General features: G+C 45.0%; 1 protein-coding gene across 3 annotated transcripts in view; it reads right to left on the reverse strand.

Moving 5' to 3' along the window:
- Nucleotides 1-24582, reverse strand: part of UPF3A (UPF3A regulator of nonsense mediated mRNA decay) — a 38257-nt gene that overhangs the window by 1946 nt on the left and 11729 nt on the right. The window contains exon 9 of one of the 3 annotated variants that reach the window (XM_063458607.1): nucleotides 5894-6188. The exons of 1 other annotated variant lie outside the window; for it this stretch is intronic. In XM_063458607.1, coding sequence (XP_063314677.1) covers nucleotides 5894-6188 — 295 coding nt within the window. The remainder of the gene's footprint in view (nucleotides 1-5893; nucleotides 6189-24582) is intronic. One more of the 3 variants, XM_063458614.1, reaches the window with a different exon arrangement.

Here is a 24582-nt window from a genome sequence, read left to right on the forward strand (position 1 = left end):
AAAAATGTTACAACAGCTTTGATTTTGTTTTTGCCTCTATTCCCAGCCTTGCATATTTAAACACTGTCCTGTGAAATTTTTTCTAAATCATTCAATGACATCTCCAGTAAATGAGAAGGGCTTATTAGACCCGATTTTCCTTTTACATTTTCAGCCGTGTGATTTCTGGCCCTAGGTTGCCATATCTATATGTGAATGTGATGTGAATTTATATTTCCACACTAATCAGAAATATCGCAAAGAGTTTTAAACTGACTTACTGCTGTCCTCTTGTAATGTAACCCTTAAAGAACTATGAACATTTGTTAATTTAATATTGAGTAAACAGACAATCATAAAGGTAAAACATACATGTAAAAAACACAGCATGTTTATATTTACTTTTTTTTATTACAAAGGGCATACATAATTAGTTGTTTTATTTTATTACAATGTGATTTATTGTGGATCCTGTAGCTGATTTGCCAAGTGTCCAGTTATTGGCCCATTGCTAATTCTACTTTTAAAATGACACTCTAGACACAATAACCACTTTATCTCATTGAAATAGTTGCCTGTAGTCCATTGGAGATGTCCCACAGTTCATGGTTATATTGCTTTGTCACAATTAATGACCCCAGGACCAAGGGCTCCTTCCCCCCCCCACCCCCCCCCCCCACCCCCCCTCACTGGACATAAGGCTAGGGTGGTGTATAAATCAGCTATAGACCAACCAGTCTATACCAGTGATGGCCAGCAGTGGCAAGCTGACAAAGGCCTAAGGTATTTTAAAAACTCTTTGAGCTACATTATTACATATATACAGTATGTCAGAAATGTGAGTACACCCCTCACATTTTTGTACATATTTTATTATATCTTTTTTTTTTTCATGTGACAACACTGAAGAAATGACACTCTGCTACAATGTAAAGTAGTAAGTGCACAGCCTGTATAACAGTGTACATTTGCTGTCACCTCTAAATAACTTAACACACAGCCATTAAAGGGACAATATAGTCACCAGAACAACTACAGCTTATTGAATTTGTTCTGGTGTGTAGAATGATTACCTTCAGGCTTTTTGCTGTAAACACTGTCTTTTCAGAGAAAATGCAGTGTTTACATTAGAGCCTAGTGATAAATTCACTGGCCACTCCTCCGATAGCTGTTAGAGATCCTTCCTGAGTCATGGCTGCCTAAAATGCATCCAAACATTCAGTATCCCTCCACCCTCTGCATGCAGACACTGAACTTTCCTCATAGAGATTCATTGATTCAATTAATCTGTATGAGTAGATGCTGATTGGCCAGGGCTGTGTTTGAATCATGCTGGCTCTGCCCCTGATCTGCCCAATTCTATGGGAAAGCACTGTGATTGGGTCAGGCTACCACTTCTGATGATGTCAGCAGACTGCTTGTTTTTTTTTTTAGGCAAACAACATGCAGATCTACAGCTTCTGGCTTGAATATAAATTTGCTATATTTATGGAGGCATGAGGGACCAGGGGGGCTAGATGGTGGTTTTAACACTTTAGGGTCAGGAATACATGTTTGTGTTCCTGACCCTATAGTGATCCTTTAATGTCTAAACCGTTGGCATCAAAAGTGAGTACACCCCCAAGTGGAAATATTCAAATTGCATCCAATTAACCATTTTCTCTCCCCGTTGTCATGTGACTCGTTAGTGTTACAAGGTCTCAGGTGTGAATGGGGAGCAGGTGTGTTAAATTTGGTGTTATCGCTCTCACACTCTCTCATACTGGTCACTTGAAGTTCAACATGGCACCTCATGGCAAAGAACTCTTTTAGGATCTGAAAAAAATAATTGTTGCTCCACATAAAGGGCTAGGCTATAAGAAGATTGCCAAGACCCTGAAACTGAACTGCAGGGTGGGCAAGACCATACAGCGGTTTCACAGGACAGATTCCACTCAGAACAGAAGTTGATTGCACGTGCTCAGCATCATATCGAGAAGTTGTCTTTGGGAAATAGATGTATGAGTGCTGGCTCCACTGCAGAAGTTGAAGGGGTGGGGAGTCAGCCTGTCAGTGCTCAGACCATACGCCGCACACTGCTTCAAATTGGTCTGCATGGCTGTTGTCCCAGAAGGGAGCATTTTCTAAAGATGATGCACAAGAAAGCCCGCAAACAGTTTGCTGAAGTCAAGCAGACTAAGGACATGGATTACTGGAACCATGTGCTGTGGTCCGATGAGACCAAGATAAACTTATTTGGTTCAGATGGTGTCAAGCGTGTGTGGCGGCAACCAGGTGAGGAGTACAAAGACAAGTGTTTCTTGCCTACAGTCAAGCATGGTGGTGGGAATGTTATGGTCTGGGCCTGCATGAGTGCTGCTGGCCAGGGCCAGACTGGGAAAAAAATCTGTCCCGGGCATTTTTTTTTATCACTAATGACAAACACGCCCCCTCTCAAAGTAAGCATGTTGGTTCAATGTTCTTCCAGGGCAGACCATGCGCAGAGCTCTGCTGAAGAGCTCTAGAATGAGAAAAAAGCCCTGCATTTGTTCTGCACAGTGCAAGCAAATTTAATAACATGCTTGCACTGTGTTTCCTTGCAACTTGTCTTTGGTGTCTCTATAAATGGATAGCAGGAGACAAAAGGGCCAGGAAAGAGTATTGTGCATGTGTTTGGAGCCTGCTTGTGGGATTGCGTGTGTGTAGAGTGAGCTGATTGTGGTGTGGTATTGTGCAATAAGGTCGGTTTTAGTCGTATTGTGTATGTGGTGTAATGTAATGCATATGTGGCTAGGGTCTGTAGAGAATGTGTGTATAGGGGATGTAGCAAGTGTGTGCATACAGGCTATATTGTATGTGTGTGTATGTGTGTGTGTGTATATAGGTGATGTAGTGTTTGTAGAGAGTGTGTATTTAGGGGTGTAGTATGTGTTTGCTTACAAGGAATCTAGTGTGTGTATAGGGGATCCAGAGTGTGAATGTTAGGAGTGTAGTGTGTGTGTGTAGAAGTGCAGTGTGTATATATATATATATATATATAATATATATATCTAGGAGTCTATTGTGTGTTTGAAGGACCCAGAATGTGTATAGGAGATCTAGTGAGTGTGCGTATATAACGGATTCAGAGTGTATATAGGGATCTAGTGTGTGTATGTGTGTAGATGATCCAGAGTTGGGTAAGGGATCTAGTGTGTGTCTGGAATGTAATGTGTTTAGGGGTGCAGTATGTGTGTGAGGGGTGCTGTATATATTTATATTATATAAATATGTTTGGAAGTATTGTGTATGTGTGTGGTGCAGTGTGTTGGGGGGTTGTGTGTGTATGTGAAGGGTGCAGTGGGTGTATGTGAGGGGTGCAGTATGTGTGTGAGGTGTGCTGTGCTATGTGTGAGGGTGCTGTGTATGAGGGGTGCTGTGTGTGTGAGGGTGCTGTGTGTGTGAGGGTGCTGTGTGTGAGGGTGCTGTGTGTGAGGGAGCTGTGTGTGATTTGTGTGTGTAGGTGCGGTGTGTGAGGGAGCTGGGTGTGTGGGTGCTGTGTGTGATTTGTGTGTGTGGGTGCTGTGTGTGATTTGTGTGTGAGGGTGCTTGTGTGATTTGTGTGAGAGTGCTGTGTGTGAGGGTGTTGTGGGTGCTTTGTGTGAGGGTGGTGTGGGTGACGTGTGTGTGTGGGTGTTGTGTATGATGTGTATGAGTGTTGTGGGTGATTTGTGTGTGTGAGGGTGCTGTGGGTAATTTGATTTGTGTGTGTGAGGGTGCTGTGGGTGATTTGTGTGTGTGGGTGCTGTGTATGATGTGTGTGAGAGTGATGTGTGTGAGGGTGCTGTGGGTGATGTGTGTGAGAATGCTGAGTGTGATGTGTGTGAGAGTGCTGAGTGTGATGTGTGTGAGGGTACTGTATGTGATGTGTGTGAGGGTGCTGTGTATGCTGTGGGTGATGTGTGTTGTGTATGATGTGTGTGAGAGTGCTGAGTGTGAGAGTGCTGTGTGTGATGGTGATGTGTGTGAGTGTGCTGTGTATGCTGTGTGTGATTGTGTGAGGGTGCTGAGTGTAAATGTTAGAAGGGATTGTGTGTTTGGGGGCGGGGGGAGGGGTAAAAAACAAACAAATAATAAAATAAGCAGGCATTATATCCCCCCTCCCTTCTTACCTTTAGCCTGGGAGGGGGGACCGGCACGGTGGTACCTGGGAGGGGGGGACTGGCACTGTGGTACCTGGGAGGGAGGTGGCGGCACTCTCACACCATCCCTGGTGGTCCTAGTGGTGAGTGAATGCCCCAGATCTCGCAAGAGGAACCCGGCGGAGCTGCAAGATAGAGCTCCGCCGCGTCCTCTTCTCCCTCCCCAGCCGCATAGTGCCGGCGCATAGTCCTGTGACCTCCCCTGCCAGCCTCGGCCCATGGCCACCGCGGCCCACCGGGCATTTTCCCAGCGTGCCCGATGGCCAGTCCAGGCCTGCTGCCGGCACTGGGGAGCTACAGGTTATTGAGGGAACCATGAATGCCAACATGTACTGTGACATACTGAAGCAGAGCATGATCCCCTCCCTTCTGAGACTGGGCCGCAGGGCAGTATTCCAACATGATTACGACTCCAAACACACCTCCAAGACAACCACTGCCTTGCTAAAGAAGCTGAAGGTAAAGGTGATGGACTGGTCAAGCATGTCTCCAGACCTAAACCCTATTGAGCATCTGTGGGGCATCCTCAAACGGAGGGTGGGGGAGCGCAAGGTCTCTAACATCCACCAGGTCTGTGATGTTGTCATGGAGGAGTGGAAGAGGACTCCAGCGGCAACCTGTGAAACTCTGGTGAACTCCATGCCCATGAGGGTTAAGGCAGTGCTGGAAAATAATGGTGGCCACACAAAATATTGACACTTTGCGCCTAATTTGGACATTTCCACTTAGGGGGGTACTCACTTTTTTTTGCCAACGGTTTAGACATTAATGGCTGTGTGTTGAGTTGTTTTGAGGGGACAGCTAATTTACAATGTTATACAGGCTGTACACTTACTTCTTTACATTGTAAGAGAGTGTTATTTATTCAGTGTTGATTTAATAAAATATTTACAAAAATGCAAGGGGTGTACTCACTTTTGTGAGATACTGTATATATCAGGAGTAGCTAATGTGGGTTGATTTTTCACTTCCTTAGAACATACATGATGACACTTAAATTTCATATTAAGATTGCATTTGTTTTGTGCATCAAGATTGCAAAAATATTATATATGGTGTCAATTACCCTTTCTAATATTATATACAATTCTTATGAAATTAAATTTGCTGCATAGAGACAGAAATGGAAAACATTTGGTAGATAACTTTTCAATTCTGAATTCAAACACGTATTCATCTCTTCTTGAAATGAGAAATAAAAATGGAATGAAATGGTGAAGGCAAAAATTTGATGACATGGTTCCAGAATGGAAACACATAGAATGAACTGGGAAATATAAAAACATGGTGGCAGGATAATTTAGCAAACTTTTATGGGAAAATATATTGTTAGCAAATTGCAAAATAATATCGGATTATACTTAAAGAAAGAAAATGATGGCATGGTTTGGAAGAAAGTTTGGCAGCCAAAATATTATACTGGGACATGTGCGCATGAGTGAAGTTGGAAAATTGGCACCTTACTAAGTAGAGCTGTAGAAACAAGCTAAACTGCATGTACAAGCAGTATTGTCTTTCATTTTAAATTCATAAAGGTTGCCCTTGTGTGAATTTTGCCTTAACATGTTTAGCAAACATTACTATAATGATTAATATGAATTATATTGATAACATCCAGAAAAGATGCAAATATATGATATTGTATGTATTAATATTAAACATCTTTATGCAACTTTAGTTTTTTGGTGCATAAAGGACACTCATTACCGAGGCCTATTTGGAAATGAGAAATGATCCTAAAAGAATAAAAGAACCTTATTTCTTATGCGCTCCTTTTTGGATGCCATGTCATCACACTTGTCCTCTTTACCCAGTTTGTCTACTGCATCCATTGCAAAGCTAGAGTTGTGGCTCCCCTTCTTTCCTCGGTCCTGGTTGTATCCCTTTCCCCACTTCTGTTCGTCTTCATTCCTCCTCATAAACTTTTCAAACTCATAATGTGTTCTCTGCTTTCTGCCATCATCCATCCGATACCTTGGCCTCTCTTGTTCTTTGTCTCGAAATCTCCTATCAATATCTCTTTGTTCTTTGTCACTGTCATTTTGTGTCCTGCAAGTAAAAGAATACACGTGTGTCCTATTTTGTACTACAAACTACCTTACTAATACCACAAACTAACTCTCTAGAGGCTACAAACAACAACAAACGACAAACTATGGTTTTGGACCTGATTTCTCAACCTCTATTATACGTATCCCAGGTGTATATGCATGAAAAGCAGGGCATACACCAGGAGCAGATGGAGCTCCAGCTCAAAATAGTTCCAGACTGGGTCTAACATCACTCACACAGCGTGCAGACACGGGTGTCCAATTAAGGGAGTTAGGCAGTCTCCAACAGCTGCCATACTCACCAAATTGGATAGCCTCCTCACCCACGGGGTGACAGGTGCATGCATTGCCCCATTCCAAACTCTTCCTGCAGGACTCTGGCACGATGCCGTCATCTTTCAAGGATTCCCACGCAATGGGTCCTGGGAGATTGATAAAATCGAGTTTGTATGCGAGGCCAGCCTTACACTGACCTTCACTGGTTTTAGATGTGAGAGAGAGGGCTCAGTTTTTCCCCTGCCAGCCAATATTTGCATATACAAGGACAACTTGAGTCTAAAATACAGTAATTAATAACCAAAGCAAATAATTTAGGCAATCAGAAAAAATTGAGAAAATCTAATTGATTCAATTACATTTGTTTACACTAGCTTGTACATGAGTTCCTCCAAAATGCCAAATTGTTGCAGTTGTAGAAGGGTTGATTTACTGCAGATGATATACACAACACCACACTGGTATACACAACACCACACTTTCTGTTTCCTGTGCACAAATTAATGTGTCAGTGAACTCTGTGTGTAAATGAGTGTGTGTGTGTGTGTGTGTGTATGTCAGTTTCCTCTGTGTGTAAATGCGTATTGGTCAGTGTCCACTGTTTGTAAATGTGTGTGTTAGTGTTCTCTGTGTGTAAATGTGTGCGTGTGTACACTCTATTATGTGTGTATTATTTTTTTTATTTTGTGACTTTTACACTTTAGATTAAAGAGCTCATACACAATATTCACATTATGTGATATTTATTTTAAAAATATTTGAAAATATACTTCCTTTAACCATGCTTGATCTCCAATATGGAATTAACTTAAATATCAGTGTCTACATGTTTCATTTGGAATTTAAATTAACAGAAATTCCTTTTTTGAGAATTTATTTTATAGACCTGCAGGGGTACTTCTCTGTAAAATGTTGAGAAACACTGGTTTAGGATAATGTTCACTGTATTATAAATAATAATAAGGTAGAGTGTGGTTCTTGGCATGGTAAAGGTTTTGGAAATTATTAGGACAGATAATTATCTATTAAATGTGGCATGTCAAAGTTAAACTTAAAAAAGGTACCATATATTTTCGTGTATAAGATTTTTTGTTTCGATTTTGTTTTCATCTAAAATTGCTGCATTGAGGGAGCTGTTGTGTCCCATCATGCACTATGGAGCCATTAACTTCACAGAGTACTGTAGCTCAGGGGAGGCATGAGAATCAGAAGTGTGTTGTTCTCCTCAGAAGACACCTCTAAAATATCAAAGTTGTTCTATTTGATGTTTAAAATCTTTCATTCTTAATTTTGGCCTAAAAAAATAGGGTTTATCTTATAAATGGGGGCATCTTAAACACGGAAAAATATGGTATGTTATTAACACACAAAATAGTCACTATATATAGACACGTGGAATTAACCACCCTAAGAAAATGTACCTCACACACACTGTAAAATACAAACAAGGACAGCAAGCTTATCTCCACTAGCCAGCAGTGATGTCCCGGCCAGTTCGCTGGCGAATAGTTCCCGGCGAACATAGCGTGTTCGCGTTCGCAGCGGCGGGCGAACATATGCGATGTTCGGTCCGCCCCCTATTCGTTATCATTGAGTAAACTTTGACCCTGTACCTCACATTCAGCAGACACATTCCAGCCAATCAGCAGCAGACCCTCCCTTCCAGACCCTCCCACCTCCTGGACAGCATCCATTTAAGATTCATTCGGAAGCTGCATTCATTTATTTTATTTTTTTAATTTATTATAATTTTTTTTTTCAGTGCATATAAATGTTACAAGCAGATACTCCCCCCAGACACTCTGTATTACTGCAGATACTCCCCCCAGACTCTCTGTGTTACTGCAGATACTCCCTCCAGACACTCTGTGTTACTGCAGATACTCCCCCCAGACACTCTGTGTTACTGCAGATACTCCCCCCAGACACTCTGTGTTACTGCAGATACTCCCTCCAGACACCCTGTGTTACTGCAGGTACTCCCTCCAGACACCCAGTGTTACTGCAGATACTCCCTCCAGACACTCTGTATTACTGCAGATACACCCCCCAGACACTGACACAGAGCAGAATAGGTACTGTTCCTCCTACATAGGGTCACTTGGCAGATATGGATTGACACCTATCCTAAGGATCCCTGATACACACTGACACAGAGCAGAATAGGGACTGTTCCCCCTACATAGGGTCACTTGGCAGATATGGATTGACACCTATCCTAAGGATCCCTGATACACACTGACACAGAGCAGAATAGGGACTGTTCCCCCTACATAGGGTCACTTGGCAGATATGGATTGACACCTATCCTAAGGATCCCTGATACACACTGACACAGAGCAGAATAGGGACTGTTCCCCCTACTTAGGGTCACTTGGAAGATATGGATTGACACCTGTCCTCAGGGACCCTGATACACACTGGGGAGGGGAACCTAATGTCCTCCCCTCCGCCCCCACCCCTGCGCGGTGGGTGGGGGCCATAAAAATAATGAGGGGGGACTTACTGTCCTCCCCCCGTCCCCCACCCCTACGTGGTGGGTGGGGGCCATAAATCACAATGGGGGGGACCTACTATCCACCCCCTGCCCCCACCCCTGCGCGGTGGGTGGGGGCCATAAAAATAATGAGGGGGGGACCTACTGTCCTCCCCCCTGGCCCCCACCCATGCGCGGTGGGTGGGGGCCATGAAAATAATGAGGGGGGGACCTACTGTCCTCCCCCCGGCCCCCACCCCTGCGCGGTGGGTGGGGGCCATAAAAATAATGAGGGGGAGGACCTACCCCCTGGCCCCCTCCCCCCTGGCCCCCACCCCTGCGCGGTGGGTGGGGGCCATAAAAATAATGGGGGGGGGACCTACAGTCCTCCCCCCTGGCTCCCACCCCTGAGCGGTGGGTGGGGGCCCTAAAAAAAACGATAAGGGGGGGACCTACTGTTCCCCCCAGCCCCCACCCCTGAGTGGTGGGTGGGGGCCCTAAATAAACCCCCCCCAATCAAAGGTGACTAGGGGTCCCCAAGCCCCTAGTCACCCACCCCCCCCACCCCAAAAGAAGTTACCCCCTACCTATCCTACTCACCCTAAAAAATAGTGAGGGGGGAATAAAATAACTAATCTGTAAAGAAAAATTCAACTTACCATTTGACGTCTTCTTTTTTCTAAAATCTTCTTTTATCAGCCCCCAAAAAATCCAAATAAAAAGCCATAAGAACCGACGCAATAAAAAAAAAAATAAAAAATAAACGAGCGCAAAAAAAAACAATCCATCTTCACCCATGGAGGGCTCCGCGCAGACTGAGCTCAGCGGGGGGGGGGGGGGGGGGATTTTCCCACTCTGTGTAAAATGACAAAGAGCACTCTGATTGGTGGGCTTGGAATCTAACCAATCAAAGTGCTCTGTCTCATTTTACACAGCGTGGGAAAGTGCTTTAGAATTTTCCCATGCTGTGTAAAATGACAAAGAGCACTCTGATTGGCTTAAACCAGCCAATCAGAGTGTTCTTAGCCTAATTGCAGGGCGTGGCAAGGCTTTATAAGCCTTCCCCCGCCCTGCAGAGCTCAGTCTGCGCGCAGCCCTCTATGGGTGAAGATGGATTATTATTTTTTGCGCTCGTTTTTTTTTTTTTTTTTCAATTGCGTCGGTTCTTATGGCTTTTTATTTGCCCTTTTTTGGGGCTGAAAAAAGAAGATTTTAGAAAAAAGAAGACGTCAAATGGTAAGTTGAATTTGTCTTTACAGGTTAGTTATTTTATTCCCCCCTCACTATTATTTAGGGTGAGGGGGGTAGGTAGGGGGTAACTTCTTTTGGGGTGGGGGATGAGTGACTAGGGGCTTGGGGACCCCTAGTCACCTTTGATTGGGGGGGGGGATTTTTATTTAGGGCCCCCACCCACCACTCAGGGGTGGGGGCTGGGGGGGACAGTAGGCCCCCCCCTTATTGTTTTTTTTAGGGCCCCCACCCACCGCTCAGGGGTGGGGGCCAGGGGGGGAGGACAGTAGGTCCCCCCTCATTATTTTTATGGCCCCCACCCACCGCGCAGGGGTGGGGGCCAGGGGGGAGGACAGTAGGTCCCCCCTCTCATTATTTTTATGGCCCCCACCCACCGCGCAGGGGTGGGGGCCGGGGGGAGGACAGTAGGTCCCCCCCCTCATTATTTTCATGGCCCCCACCCACCGCGCAGGGGTGGGGGCCAGGTGGGGAGGACAGCAGGTCCCCCCCTCATTATTTTTATGGCCCCCACCCACCGCGCAGGGGTGGGGGGGGACAGTAGGTCCCCCATTGTGATTTATGGCTCCCACCCACCGCATAGGGGTGGGGGCCGGAGGGGAGGACAGTAGGTCCCCCCTCATTATTTTTATGGCCCCCACCCACCGCGCAGGGGTGGGGGCCGGGGGGGGAGGACAGTAGGTCCCCCCCTCATTATTTTTATGGCCCCCACCCAGCCCCGCCCCCATTGTGATTTATGGCCCCCACCCACCGCGCACAATCCATTGTGATTTATGGCCCCACCCCCCCATTGTGATTTAGGTCCCCCCTCATTATTTTTATGGCCCCCACCCACCGCACAGGGGTGGGGGAGGGGGGGAGGACAGTAGGTTTTCCCACCCCCCCAGTGTGTATCAGGGTCCCTGAGGACAGGTGTCAATCCATATCTGCCAAGTGACCCTATGAAGGGGGAACAGTCCCTATTCTGCTCTGTGGTGTGTATCAGGGATCCTTAGGATAGGTGTAAATCCATATCTTCCAAGTGACCCTATGTAGGGGCAACAGTCCCTATTCTGCTCTGTGTCAGTGTGTATCAGGGATCCTTAGGATAGGTGTCAATCCATACCTGCCAAGTGACCCTATGTAGGGGGAACAGTCCCTATTCTGCTCTGTGTCAGTGTGTATCAGGGATCCTTAGGATAGGTGTCAATCCATATCTGCCAAGTGATCCTATGTAGGGGGAACAGTCCCTATTCTGCTCTGTGGTGTGTATCAGGGATCCTTAGGATAGGTGTAAATCCATATCTTCCAAGTGACCCTAAGTAGGGGGAACAGTCCCTATTCTGCTCTGTGTCAGTGTGTATCAGGGATCCTTAGGATAGGTGTCAATCCATATCTGCCAAGTGACCCTATGTAGGGGGAACAGTCCCTATTCTGCTCTGTGTCAGTGTGTATCAGGGTCTCTGAGGACAGGTGTCAATCCATATGTCAAGGTGTCAATATGTCATATGTCATATGTCAGGTGTCAATCCATATCCATTGTGATTTAGGAATGTTAGGTGATTTATGCCCTTTATGGATTAAAACCAGACTCTGCATCAACTGTGTAATTTCCATGGGAATTTTGCCATGGATCCCCCTCCGGCATTCCACAGTCCAGGTGTTAGTCCCCTTGAAACAACTTTTCCATCACTATTGTGGCCAGAAAGAGTCCCTGTGGGTTTTAAAATTCGCCTGCCCATTGAAGTCTATGGCGGTTCGCCCGGTTCACGAACGTTTGCGGAAGTTCGCGTTCGCCATTCGCGAACCTGAAAATGTTATGTTCGCGACATCACTACTAGCCAGAGAATCCTTCGATCCTGGGAGATGAAGTGTAGTGTGCTGGACAAAATTACAAATTAAAATGGACATAAAACATGGTTTAAATAGCGGTCCATCTAGAGCTTCAAGGTGTTGCTTGCTGATCGCATGCGTTCCACTGTGGAACGCAATATATGGTTCCGGCGTGTGAAGCAATCTTATGCGTTCCTCCGTGGAACGCAAGTCAGGACTTCCTGTTCCTGCTTCCATGTGAGGAGATGCCGATGATTCAGTGTCCCCACACGGACAGTGTAACACTGAAATTCGTCTAACATGAAACAATACTACAAGCACATAGTTCCGAGATGAATAAATATATGGTGGTGGGATGACAAGAATCCCATAGGCGGAAGTTTATAAGTACTGTATAATATGGACAAAAAAAAAAAATGGATTCTCTATTGATCCACTGGCTAGTGAAGACAAGCTTGCTGTCCTTGTTTGTATGTAAGTGCAACTTTGAATTAAACTTGTTATATTTTCTTTACAATATTCACCATCTTGTAAGTTCTCTTACTGCTGGAGCTATTGTTTCTTCTATATGTATTTTACCATATTTAGTTTTTTATTTCTAGATCCTATACCATCCTGATTTTCAGGTTGTATTTTCCTGTTTTACTTTTTGTATCTTATAATCCCCTATTTTAAACTTCCCTTTGGGGTGTATATATCTTGTGACGGTATGTTATTATATATATCATCTTTATTAAAGTCTGAAGCATATAGGGTACAAAACAGAACTTGACATTAAAATACATATACATGTTTTAGCACAATGCTTCAGAAATATTTTCTGAATTAATCAATCAACATTCTATCCACATTCATACTACATACATCATTCATACGGACGTGGGGGAAGGTGGTTCAGGATTATCTCTTAAAACCGTTTAGCCTGAGATTCACAGTTTAAAAATCTCAGTTAAAATATCTAGAGCACAATCTAGAGTGTAGTAGTACAGGAAGAAGTTTCCATTTCCTCCAGATTTTTATATAGGGCCAAATGATTATTCACAAAAAATAACCCTTTCTCCATAGAGCATTGGTAGTTTATTTGAGATGCTATTTCATGTCAATTTTATTGTTACATCCCCCCTCTCAAAATATTGTAAAGCGCTACGGAATCTGTTGGCGCTATATAAATGGCAATAATAATAATTTTGATGCCCTTGCTTTTTCCAGTTTCTGGCTGTGCATATTTTTACTGCCAGCATAATATGGATCATTAAGTTAAGTGAATGTTTATCCAGTTGGGAGGGTCTAAATGGAGGAGACAAAGTTGCGGGGACTTTTAGATTGTTTTTGAAAGTATCCAGCCATGAGCACTCCCACCAAATATGGAGGTGGGATTCCTTGGTGTTGCTACATCTCCAACATTGATCTGAATAGTCATTGTACATTTTGCTTAATTTAGATGGAACCATGTCCCACCTATATAACATTTTAAAATATAGCTCAATCAAATTTACACAGTATATACCTTTTTTGACCCGTTTTATACTTTGTTTCCAGATATGTGGCTCAAACGTTTTCTTAAAAGCTAATTCCCATTTCAGTATTGGAGGCTCTTTCGCAAAGATATCATTAATACTAAGAAGTTTGAGTGATCAAGATATTCTTTTCTGAGGTTCATGATTCTCTAAAAAAAACAGTGATGTCATTATGGTCTAAAATTTGTTTAGTAGATAAATAACTTTTAACTCTCAAATATGAAAACACTTCTCCTGGGGCAAGGGAATAGGTATTCTGTAGTAAATAGAAGGAGAGTAAGGCACCCTTAAAGAGGATAATCGAGAGCTGGTTGATACCACATCTACTCCAACTACTCAAATCCAAATCTCTAGCATTAACCTCCAAAAGTTCTAATGGGGAAGAAAGTGAAATTCCATTTATTTGACTAAACTTTTTCCTTATAATTTTAACAGAACTCAAAATAACCTTAACAAAACAGTTGTAGAGAAAGTCGGCTTTAAATTCTAGAGTTTCAATTCCCTTCCATAAGTTGGTAGTGTTGTTATTTTTGTCCCAAGCTAAATAATGGGATAACGTGCTTTATGTAGCACATGTACGTCAGGGAATCCAAGACCTCAGTTTTTCCCTGATTTCTTAAGTATTCTTTGAGAAACTCTAGGTTTCTTGATGGCCCAAATAAATTAACAGATGGCTGCTTGAAAGCAGTTCAAGATTTTTTAACTAACTCTGAGTGGGATCATCCTAAACAGGTACATTATCTTTGGAAGCAAGAAAGCTTTTGTTGATTCTATCCTACCCAACCACGATAGTTTGACCCTGCTCCATTTCTTGAAATGTGTACTAAATTCTTCTAGTACTAAATTCTTCTAGTAAATTCTTTAAATAGTTTGTACTGATCAGATCATCGAATGATATCGTGATCTTCGCCCCCAAATAATCTATGGAGCTGCGTTCCCAATTGAACTCAAAGCGGTCCCTGAGCTGTTTTTTCTCTAAAGTATGGAGCCCAAAAATGTATATCTGTGTCTTAGTTATGTTAATTTGAAAATTTGCCATATTCCACCATCAGTTTCAAAGCTACCGGTATGGACTCAATGGGGTTCGTCTGAGTCAGAAGGGCGTCATCGTCAAATAAAATGATCTTATGTTTCATTTGGCTAACCCGAATGCCCTGCACTCCATCTTGTTGTCTAATTAGAGCCGCAAGGGGTTCCATAGCCAGAATATAGAGTATGGGGGCCAATGGGCAACCCTGCCGTGTACCGTTCTTTATATAAAAATATTCTGATTCCACGGCTGGGCCACTAATCGTTGCCGGTGGATTAGTATATAGAGTCATAATACTCTCTCTGAAACTGCCTATAATGCCAAATTGTTGTAAGACTATATCTATAAATTGCCAAACCCCCACCTTCAGTTTGTACGACGGTATGTTATTTGTTTTACATTTTAGTTAGGTTACAGAAACCTGCCTCTTATTAGTACACTCCTGTACTTTTTAACCCATATAACTAATTTTTCCTACCTTCACCTGCTCTTGATATTCCAATTATCTCCAATTTTCATTTTTCACAGTTTAGCAATGATCTGTTTTCTCCTCCTCTTTATTTCCTCACTCTCCCTCAATATAAAAATCTCTCCTTACACCCACTTCACTCATCCGGCATCCACATTTACATATGCCCTTCTCTGCTACACTCCCCCCTTCTCTCATCTCATGCCTTACACTCATTTTTCTACTCTCTCACTCCAACCCACAATCGATCTCATCGTATACCCCATGCATACAAAACCCATTCACACCTCCTGTCACTTTCTCTCCTCCTACTTCTAGCAGCTGGTGACGTCTCTCCCAATCCAGGACCCTTCACCTTCTCTACACACACTAAAACAACCAGAAACCTCACAAACCTCATCACAATACCCTGCCCTTTACCCTCACTTATTAAAATTCATTGTGCACTCTGGAATGCCCGCTCCATCTGCAGTAATTTAAAATTAACAACCATACACGACCTTTTCATCTCAAACTCACTCACACTGCTTGCACTTACAGAGACCTGGCTGTCCCCCTCTCATAGTGCTACTCCTGCCTCTTTATGTTTTGGTGGGCTACAATTCTCTCACACTCCCAGACTCAACTATAAAGGAGGCGGCGTAGGCATCCTTCTATTCCCTCAATGTACCTTTCAACCAATCATAACTCCCCCTGCCCTATCCTTTTCTTCTTTTGAAGTTCACACTGTCCACCTATTTACACCTACTCCTTTAAGACTTGCTATCATCTACCGTCCCCCCCGGTTATCCTAGACTATTCATTGAGCACTTTTCTTCCTGGCTTCCCCACTTGCTCTCATCTAGCACTCCTTCCCTTATACTTGGGGATTTCAATATCCCAATCAATAACCCCAATTGCACTGATGCCTCTCGACTGCTCTCTGTAACCTCCTCCTTTGGCCTTATGCAATGGTCCAATTTAGCAACCCATACAGCAGGAAACACTCTTGATCTTGCCTTCACCAACCTCTGTACTGCCTCTAATCTCTCCAATATTCCTTTTTCTCTATCTGACCACCATCTGCTGACTTTTGACATTGGCATACCTAAGACCCAATTGACACCACTGTCTGAATATCACTCTCACAGAAACCTCCAATGTCTTGACCTAGAGCATTTCTCCACTAATCTCCAAACTCTCCTTTTACCTATCTCCAACCTCCCCTGTCCTAGTTCTGCAACCTCCTTCTACAATTCCACCCTCTCCTCTCAACTAGACATAATGGCACCTTGTACATTTAAACGCCGCAGGTCCCCCCAACAACAACCCTGGCACACCAAGCTCACTCGGTACCTCCAAAAATGCTCCAGAACTGCTGAACACTGTTGGAGAAAGTCTCACTGTGCATCTGACTTTCTCCACTATAAATTTATGCTGAGCTCACACAGCTTGGCTCTTTCCTCTGCAAAAGTTTTTTACTTCAATACCCTCATAATTACACTCTCCTGCAAACCCAAATGACTATTTCACACATTTAACTCTCTTCTTCGCCCTGCTGTTCCTCCTCCACCTACTAACTTGACCGCCTCTGACTTTGCAACTCACTTCACTGACAAGATCTCTACAATCAAAGAAGAGATCTCTCATCTTTCTTCTTCCCCTTACAATACTTCCCCTAACTTCACTCCCTCTGCTGTTCCATGTTCATTCGCACCCGCTACATTAGAAGAGGTTTCTGCTCTGCTCCAGTCCTCCCGCCCCACCACCTGCTCCCTAGATCCAATTCCCTCGCATCTCATCCGTACTCTGTCTTCTTCTCTTTCTCCACCTCTCACTAAAATTCTCAATCTCTCTCTCTCCCCTCTGGTATATTTCCATCGCCCTTCAAACATGCAACTGTAACCCCAATTCTAAAGAAGCCCAATCTTGACCCTCACTCCCCATCCAACTGCTGTCCTATCTCGCTACTGCCTTTTGCATCCAAGATCCTTGAAAGAATTGTGTATGCGAGATTGACAAACTTCCTCGAGTCCAACTCTCTGCTACACCCGCTTCAGTCTGGTTTCCGCGCTAAGCACTCTGTGGAAACGGCATTGACCAAAGCATCCAATGATCTACTCGCTGCAAAATCTTGTGGTCACTACTCTATCCTAATTCTCCTTGACCTGTCTGCGGCTTTTGACACTGTTGATCATCAACAGCTTCTGCTCATCCTCCGCAATATCGGTCTACAAGATATTGCTCTCTCCTGGTGCTCCTCCTACCTCTCCCAGCGCTCTTTCAGTGTTTCTTTTTCTGGCTCTGCTTCTTCTCCCCAACTCCTCTCTGTTGGTGTCCCCCAAGGTTCAGTCCTTGGTCCCCTACTGTTCTCCATCTATACTGCCTCCCTTGGTAAACTCATTAGCTCCTTTGGCTTCCAATATCATTTCTATGCAGATGACACGCAAATCTACCTGTCCTCTCCTGATCTCTCCCCGTCCCTCTTGACTAGTGTCTCTGACTGCCTCTCTGCTTTTTCTAACTGGATGGCTGCCCACTTCCTTAAACTAAACTTGACCAAAACTGATATTCTGGTCTTTCCTCCCTCAAGTGTTGTTACTCCTGTGTCTGTCTCCCTCCAAGTCAACGGTGCTACCATCAGCTCCACCATGCAGGCTTGCTGCCTAGGTGTTCTCTTTGACTCCGACCTCTCCTTCAAGCCTGGTGTTCAATCTATCGCCAGACGCGACTAAGGTGTTGGTCCATTCCACTGTCCTTTCTCGCCTTGACTACTGTAATCCACTTCTCAGTGGTCTTATGTGCTCCCAACTTGCGCCATTACAGTCCATAATGAATGCGGCGGTGAGGCTTATCTTCCTGTCCGCCCGCACCTCCCATGCCTCACCCTTCTTTCAGACCCTAGATTGGCTTCCTATAAAATATAGAGCTCAACTTAAAATTCTGGTTCTTGCTTTCAAATCTCTACATAATGTTGCTCCCACCTATCTATCCTCCCTTATACACAAGTATGTCCCGTCTAGGCCCTTACGATCTGCTGAAGACTTATGTCTATCTTCTGTCCGTACTCCCACCTCTGATGCTCGCCTTCAAGATTTCTCAAGGGCTGCACCATTCCTGTGGAACTCGCTTCCCTCCTCCAAAAAATCGTTAAAAACCCACTTCTTCATAAAAGCATATCAATTAAACTGTTAATAGCTCCCAACTGATTCCTCTTCTGAAACTGTCACTAGTCTAATACTATCCTTACCTTTTGTTTCCTTTTACCCCACTACCTCTAGCATGTAAGCTCATTGAGCAGGGCCCTCAACCCCTCTGTTCCTGTGTGTCCAACTTGTCTGGTTATAACTACATGTCTGTTCGTCCACCCATTGTAAAGCGCTGCGGAATTTGACAGCGCTCTATAAATATCATAATAATAATAATAATAATAATAATGAGTTTGTCATTTTACCAAGGTATTCAGACATCTTTCAAAAGGTCTGGATATATTCAAAAACATGCTCCCTATGCATTTTATAGAAATAGCTTGATTCACTGTTTTGCGATAATAGTAAGCGTTCAAAAATGTAAACACATCAATGCAACTGTCTGCTGATAAATCGCAAGCAATGTAGTTACATAATAATGTCAACTTGGGGTCTGTAAAAATCTTAATTAGCTACACAGAATATTATAAACTGCAAAACAACTCAAGTTCATCATATTCAGCCTTTCAAACATTGGTATTACTGCTGTTGATTCAAAAGTATGCACCCTTCTTGACCCCAAAATGGCAGTGTTAGGACTTAAAAATCTACTCAGTTCCCCCACATACTCATATTCTTTAATGTTCTGTTTAAAAAGAAAAGTTCATAATTCCATAACTCTATTGTTCATAGTATAAAGAACTGTGCCCTTAATGAATCTTCTTTCTTGAACTCTAAATGGGTGACCTTGTGTCATTTGTACAGTCCTATTAATACAGTGTTTGTACTAGTCGTGTACAAATCTGTATTATAATATCATAATCCACTTTGCCTCTTTTTTCTTTTCTTAAGTGAGCATGTTCAACATTTTTGTAATCTTCAGTGATAACAAAAATCTTCCATTCCTCTTATTATTTCTATAGCCCATCTCTGCACTCTTTCTAGTTCCAGAATATCCTTCTTTAAAAGAGGGAGCCCAAAATGGTACCATATATTGAAGGTGGTGTCTCATAATACTTTGAAGTGAGAGTCCCCTTTTCTCATTCCCACATGGGTTTGTGGTATGTGACATCAATCACCACTAGAGGGAGCACCATTGGATCCAGTGGCTGGCTTCCACAGTTGGTTTATGCAGTAAATGGGTGTTATCCAGGGCTCGAGTCCTGCAGGAACGCGTGGGAACGGCGTTCCTGCACTATTTCCACAGCAGGAACGCCGTTCCCATTACTAGTCCTGCAGGACCCAGGGCTGGCACAAGCGGCTGCCAGAGCAGGGGGAGCACAAATCCGAATCCCCTGTCTCTGACTGGGGACTCGGATTTTTAAACTCACCTCTCCCCCTGCAGTCAGTGGAGTCGTCCGGCCTCTCCTGATGATGTCAGGAGGAGGGGGCGTGACTTTCTCTGCTCTTCTCACAGGACCGCTGGGGAGCAGAGGAAGTCACGCCCCCTCCTCCTGACATCATCAGGAGAGGCCGGCTTACTCCACTGACTGCAGGCTGCAGGTTCCAGATCCTGTCCCACCCCTCCTGGCCCAAGGTAAGCCTCAGGGAGGGAGGAAGGTACTTTAGTTTTTTTTGTTTTTTTTATCCCTTTCCTCAGTCCCTGTCCCCCTCCTCAGTCCCTGTCCCCCTATTTAAGGCCCTGTCCCCCCCTCCTCAGTTCCTGCCCTCCTCCTTAGTCCCTTTCCCCAGTCCTTGTCCCCCTCCTCAGTCCCTGTCCCCCTCCTCAGGCCTGTCCCTTTCCTCAGCCCCTGTCCCCCTTCCTCAGCCCCTGTCCCCCTTCCTCAGCCCCTGTCCCCCTTCCTCAGCCCCTGTCCCCCTTCCTCAGCCCCTGTCCTCCTTCCTCAGCCCCTGTCCCCCTTCCTCAGCCCCTGTCCCCCTTCCTCAGCCCCTGTCCCCCTTCCTCAGCCCCTGTCCCCCTTCCTCAGCCCCTGTCCCCTCTCCTCAGCCCATGCCCCATCCTCAGCCCCTGGCCCCCTTAGTCAGCCCCTGTCCCCCTCCTCAGCCCCTCAGTTCCTGTCCCTTTCCTCAGTTCCTATCCCTTTCCTCAGTTCCTATCCCTTTCCTCAGTTCCTATCCCTTTCCTCAGTTCCTATCCCTTACCTCAGCCCTTGTCCCCTTCCTCAGCCCATGCCCCCCCCCTCCTAAGCTCCTGTTTCTCTTCCTCTGCTCCTGTCCCCCTCCTCAGCCCCGTGCCCTTACTCAGCCCCTGCATACAAGCGTATCATTTTTGGGGGTTGGGGGGAGGGGGCGGGGAGTGGATCTTGGGTGAGTTCCTGCACTTTTTTACCCAGGACTTGACCCCTGGTGTTATCCCTAGCTGAGCTGCAGGCTGTCTTACCTAGATTAAGCCTCTTTTTAAAAAGAGAGGTAAATATGAGCACTGTTGGCCTAGCATCACACAAAACTGCCTCTACCTGCCATTGGCCTTGTCCCACTGTGAAAGCCAATTACATACCAGGTGGACCAAGGTACCTGAAAATGCAATATATAATTTAAAATAAACCATGTCCACATTAGTGCAGTGGGCCATTTAGCATGTCCAAGGCTGATGGCATCATAGTTTCACAATACATAGCTCACAATTGTGTATCGTTTCTCTTGTTCTCTTTGACACAGCAGAAATATGACATATTAAAACATACTGACGAAGGCGCATTTAGAAGCGCTGAAACGCGCGTTTGAGTCTTTAGTCTAGCTAGACTGTTTGTTCTTTTTTCGGGACATTGGAGGTTTACTACGAGGGATTCCTGGGGTTAGGAGTTCCTTTTGGCTATACAGTTAGCCGAATTTACACTTCCTCTGCTCTATGTGGGTGGTCTCCTAGATGCACATTGAATGGAAGTTAGGAGTTTTAGCTGGCGATTTAGTTAGCCGAGTCTAGACTCACTTCCTCTGCTCTATGTGGGTGGTCTCCTGTATGTACGATGTATGGGAGCTCCTAAGGATATAGGGTTTTGCTACAAGTTTGTATCTTACAGTGCTACTTGATAATAGAGCCTACTTGTTAGCTAGTGTGCAACAGTCTTTCTATATCTGCTAACCTTCCCATCGAAGAGCTTTAGAGGGCAAACGAAGTAAAACTCTGACTTTCTCCCTCTACCTCCCCCTATTTGGGACCAGTTTGGACTTTAGTTCTCTACTTATAGGTGGTTTTCAAGGACTACAATTTGATTTTTCTACGATTGTTATTGTCCATTACCACAGTTATTTAGGAACCACTCCATATTTTATTTTTATTTTTGTTTTCTTTGTTACCATTATTATTATTTGTGTTCACATTGTTTTATTGCATCTCCATTAAAGGTTAAGTTTTAGCATTACAATTAGGAAGGGGTTTCCTACCATGGTCGATCTGGAATAGAGATTAGGAGTTTCCTATCTCTCTCTAGATCTTCGTCCCTTGTTCTTTTCCATATTAAAACATATGCACCTTCTCAGGAAGACAATGCTGGCGTAGTAGGATGCTTTAGTGCACGATATAGGCAGAGGAACACAACATATAAAGCATATGTACAGGGCTGCCCACTGTCGCCCTTGCTCTTTGTCATCAGCCTGGAGCTGTTTCTAAACGCCGTTAGAACTCAACCTGACATCTCAGGGATCAGAGGCAGTTGGGGAGTCAGCAAAGTCTCCGCATATGCGGATGACCTCCTGTTCACTATAACCAACCCAGCACATTCCCTCAGAGAACTGATGCAGCAATTCGATATATACGGCACATTGTCGAACTTAAAAATAAACTTCACGAAATCTGAAATCCTCAACGTGGGATGCCCACAAACGCTGGTGACCAGGCTACAGAACGACTTCCCCTTCCACTAGTGCACAGAGGCAATCAAATACCTGGGGACCTGGCTATCGGCGGACCTCACGGACACCTTCCGCATCAACTTCCCTCCCCTCCTCGACCAGATAAAGAAGGACTTGGACTCTTGGCACCTTCCCCACATTACATGGCTAGGGAGGATCAGTGTACTCAAAATGAATATACTCCCACGTCTCTTATACCTCTTGCAAACCCTACCAATACACATCCCCAAATCCTTCCTCGCACAAACCCGTAAGACAATGGCAGACTATGTGTGGCACCGTAGAAGAGCGAGACTGAACTTCGCCACCCTCACCAAACCTAAGCTACATGGGGGTCTGGGACTGCCAGGCAAAATATCGTCAGGCTGTCCACCTCCAACGGCTGATAGAATGGACACATAACCCGAAAGACAAGCTTTGGGTCCTGATAGAGGCGAGCTTCTCGCAGACGCCTCTTTCTCTCCTCCCATGGCTGCCAAAAGCCATGATAGGCAAACTGCCGAAGCAACACCCAACTCTGAATGCCACAATGATCATCTGGAGGAGACTGGCACTACATAAGGACATGGCCCCGGAGCTCTCACCCCTATGCCCCATATCACACAACCCACGAGTCCCTCCGGCGGCGGACCCCCGCTACGCCACGGCACTGGGACTACCGTCCCCCTGCAGGCTGAAGGACGTGTACAAACAGGGCACGATCACGCCCCTGGGAGACCTGGTCCCGAACACTCCGCACGCCTGGCTACTCCGCTTCCAATACCATCAACTGACGAGGTTCCTGAAGACCATGCCTGGGCTGGACTCAGCATCTCGAGCGCTCTCTACTTTCGAGACTGTGTGCACGAACCCCCCAATCCCACCGCACGCAATCTCGTTTCTCTACCGCTTGCAAATTACGCCTCACACCGATGCGCCCCTCCCCTACTTCACTAGATACTGGGAAAGGGACCTAGGACACGCATTATCTGCATAGCAATGGACCACAGTGTTTACACTCATACACAAAGCCTCAATAGCCACTAAATTCCTGGAAACTGGGTATAAAATGATCTCACACTGGTACAGGACACCTGAGAAACTATCCGTAATGACAGCCACCTGCAAACCAGAATGCAGGAGGTGCAGGAGGGAACTGGGATCCCTCTTCCACATCTGGTGGACATGCCCACTCATCAAACCCTTCTGGGAGGTGATCCACGCAGTTTTAGTGACCATAACAGATGCGAACCTACAACTCACACCTGAAATCTACCTGCTCCAACTAACCTCAATCCCCATAAACGGATTCAAAAGATCAGTGATACCGCACCTTCTAAACGCGGCACGTAGTCTTATTCTGGCACACTGGAAAAAACCCACGGCCCCAACACTGAGAGAATGGCTGACCAGAGTGGAAGACATTAGACGCATTGAGGAGCTAATCCTCTCGGCGGCGGGGCGCATACAGTGCTATCATGACACCTGGGACCACTGGCTCCAGTGGCTCGCCTCCCCCGCTGCGAACGGAGAAAACACACAACTCTCGGGAGCAGTCGGGGGGCTCCTGCCCCTGGAGGGACCAAACAATGACAACGAAGCTCTGATGGAGGGATCATTGGACCAGATGGCCCAGGACGAACATGCAGACACCGGGCCCGGGGGGTGGGGGTGGGATGCGTACCCGGGCATGAGCCCCCAGAGCCCACACCTCACCTCTCACACCCCACCTGTCACGTTTAAACATTTGTTATGAAGGAACACAACTGCAGATTTCTTATAGTTTGAATATTTATTATAAAAAGTAGAAGATATTGTGACGTTAAGTCCAATTTACAGGTACTGTAGCTTTAATTAGTAAACGATAACTGAAGTCCACAATTACAGGCACTGTAGCTTTAAGTAGTAAACGATAACTGAAGTCCACAATTAGAGGCACTGTAGCTTTAAGTAGTAAACGGTAGTAATTAGCAGACACTGAATCAGAAAGAGTCTCTTAGTAGTATTAACGAATTAGGTGATAAGAAGTTACAATAGCTGTTCCATAGCATTTAACTGAAGCAAGACAGATGCAGCTAACTTGTATAGTGAATGAGTTAAAGATAGCTGTAAATGGGTTGTTTTATAGAAGGACTTTGGTGACAGGAATAACGGCTTTGAGATGTAACGCTTATCACAGAGGTTTTACTTAGCTTCCGGCACATAGAACACTGGTTCCCGAGATCTCCTCAGAGGCGGTTATCATAAGTGAAGAGAGTTCAGCTTTAGTCGTGGATGAGGAGAGGTGAAGGGAACTTGAAGTGTCTTCCAGTCCGGTCCGGTAACAGAAGGCTTTCACAACGAAGTTGTAGCCGGTTCGTGAGTACGGAACGTAGTTCAATAATCCAGCGTCGATCAGCTGGTGCGGTCGGATTAAATAAGGAGACCGTGTCATAAAGGGGTGTGGCTAGGCTCCGTGGAACCAGGAAGTAAGAGGATACCATAGTTAAGGCATGACAGTACCCTCTCCTTAATGAGCAACCTCTGGGTGCTATTGACTTGGTTTAGAAGGGTAACGCTTGTGAAATTTGGAAATCAATTTGTCAGCATGAACGACAGAGGAGTT

Source organism: Pelobates fuscus, chromosome 1 (assembly GCF_036172605.1).
Source record: "Pelobates fuscus isolate aPelFus1 chromosome 1, aPelFus1.pri, whole genome shotgun sequence".
NCBI lineage: Eukaryota > Metazoa > Chordata > Amphibia > Anura > Pelobatidae > Pelobates > Pelobates fuscus.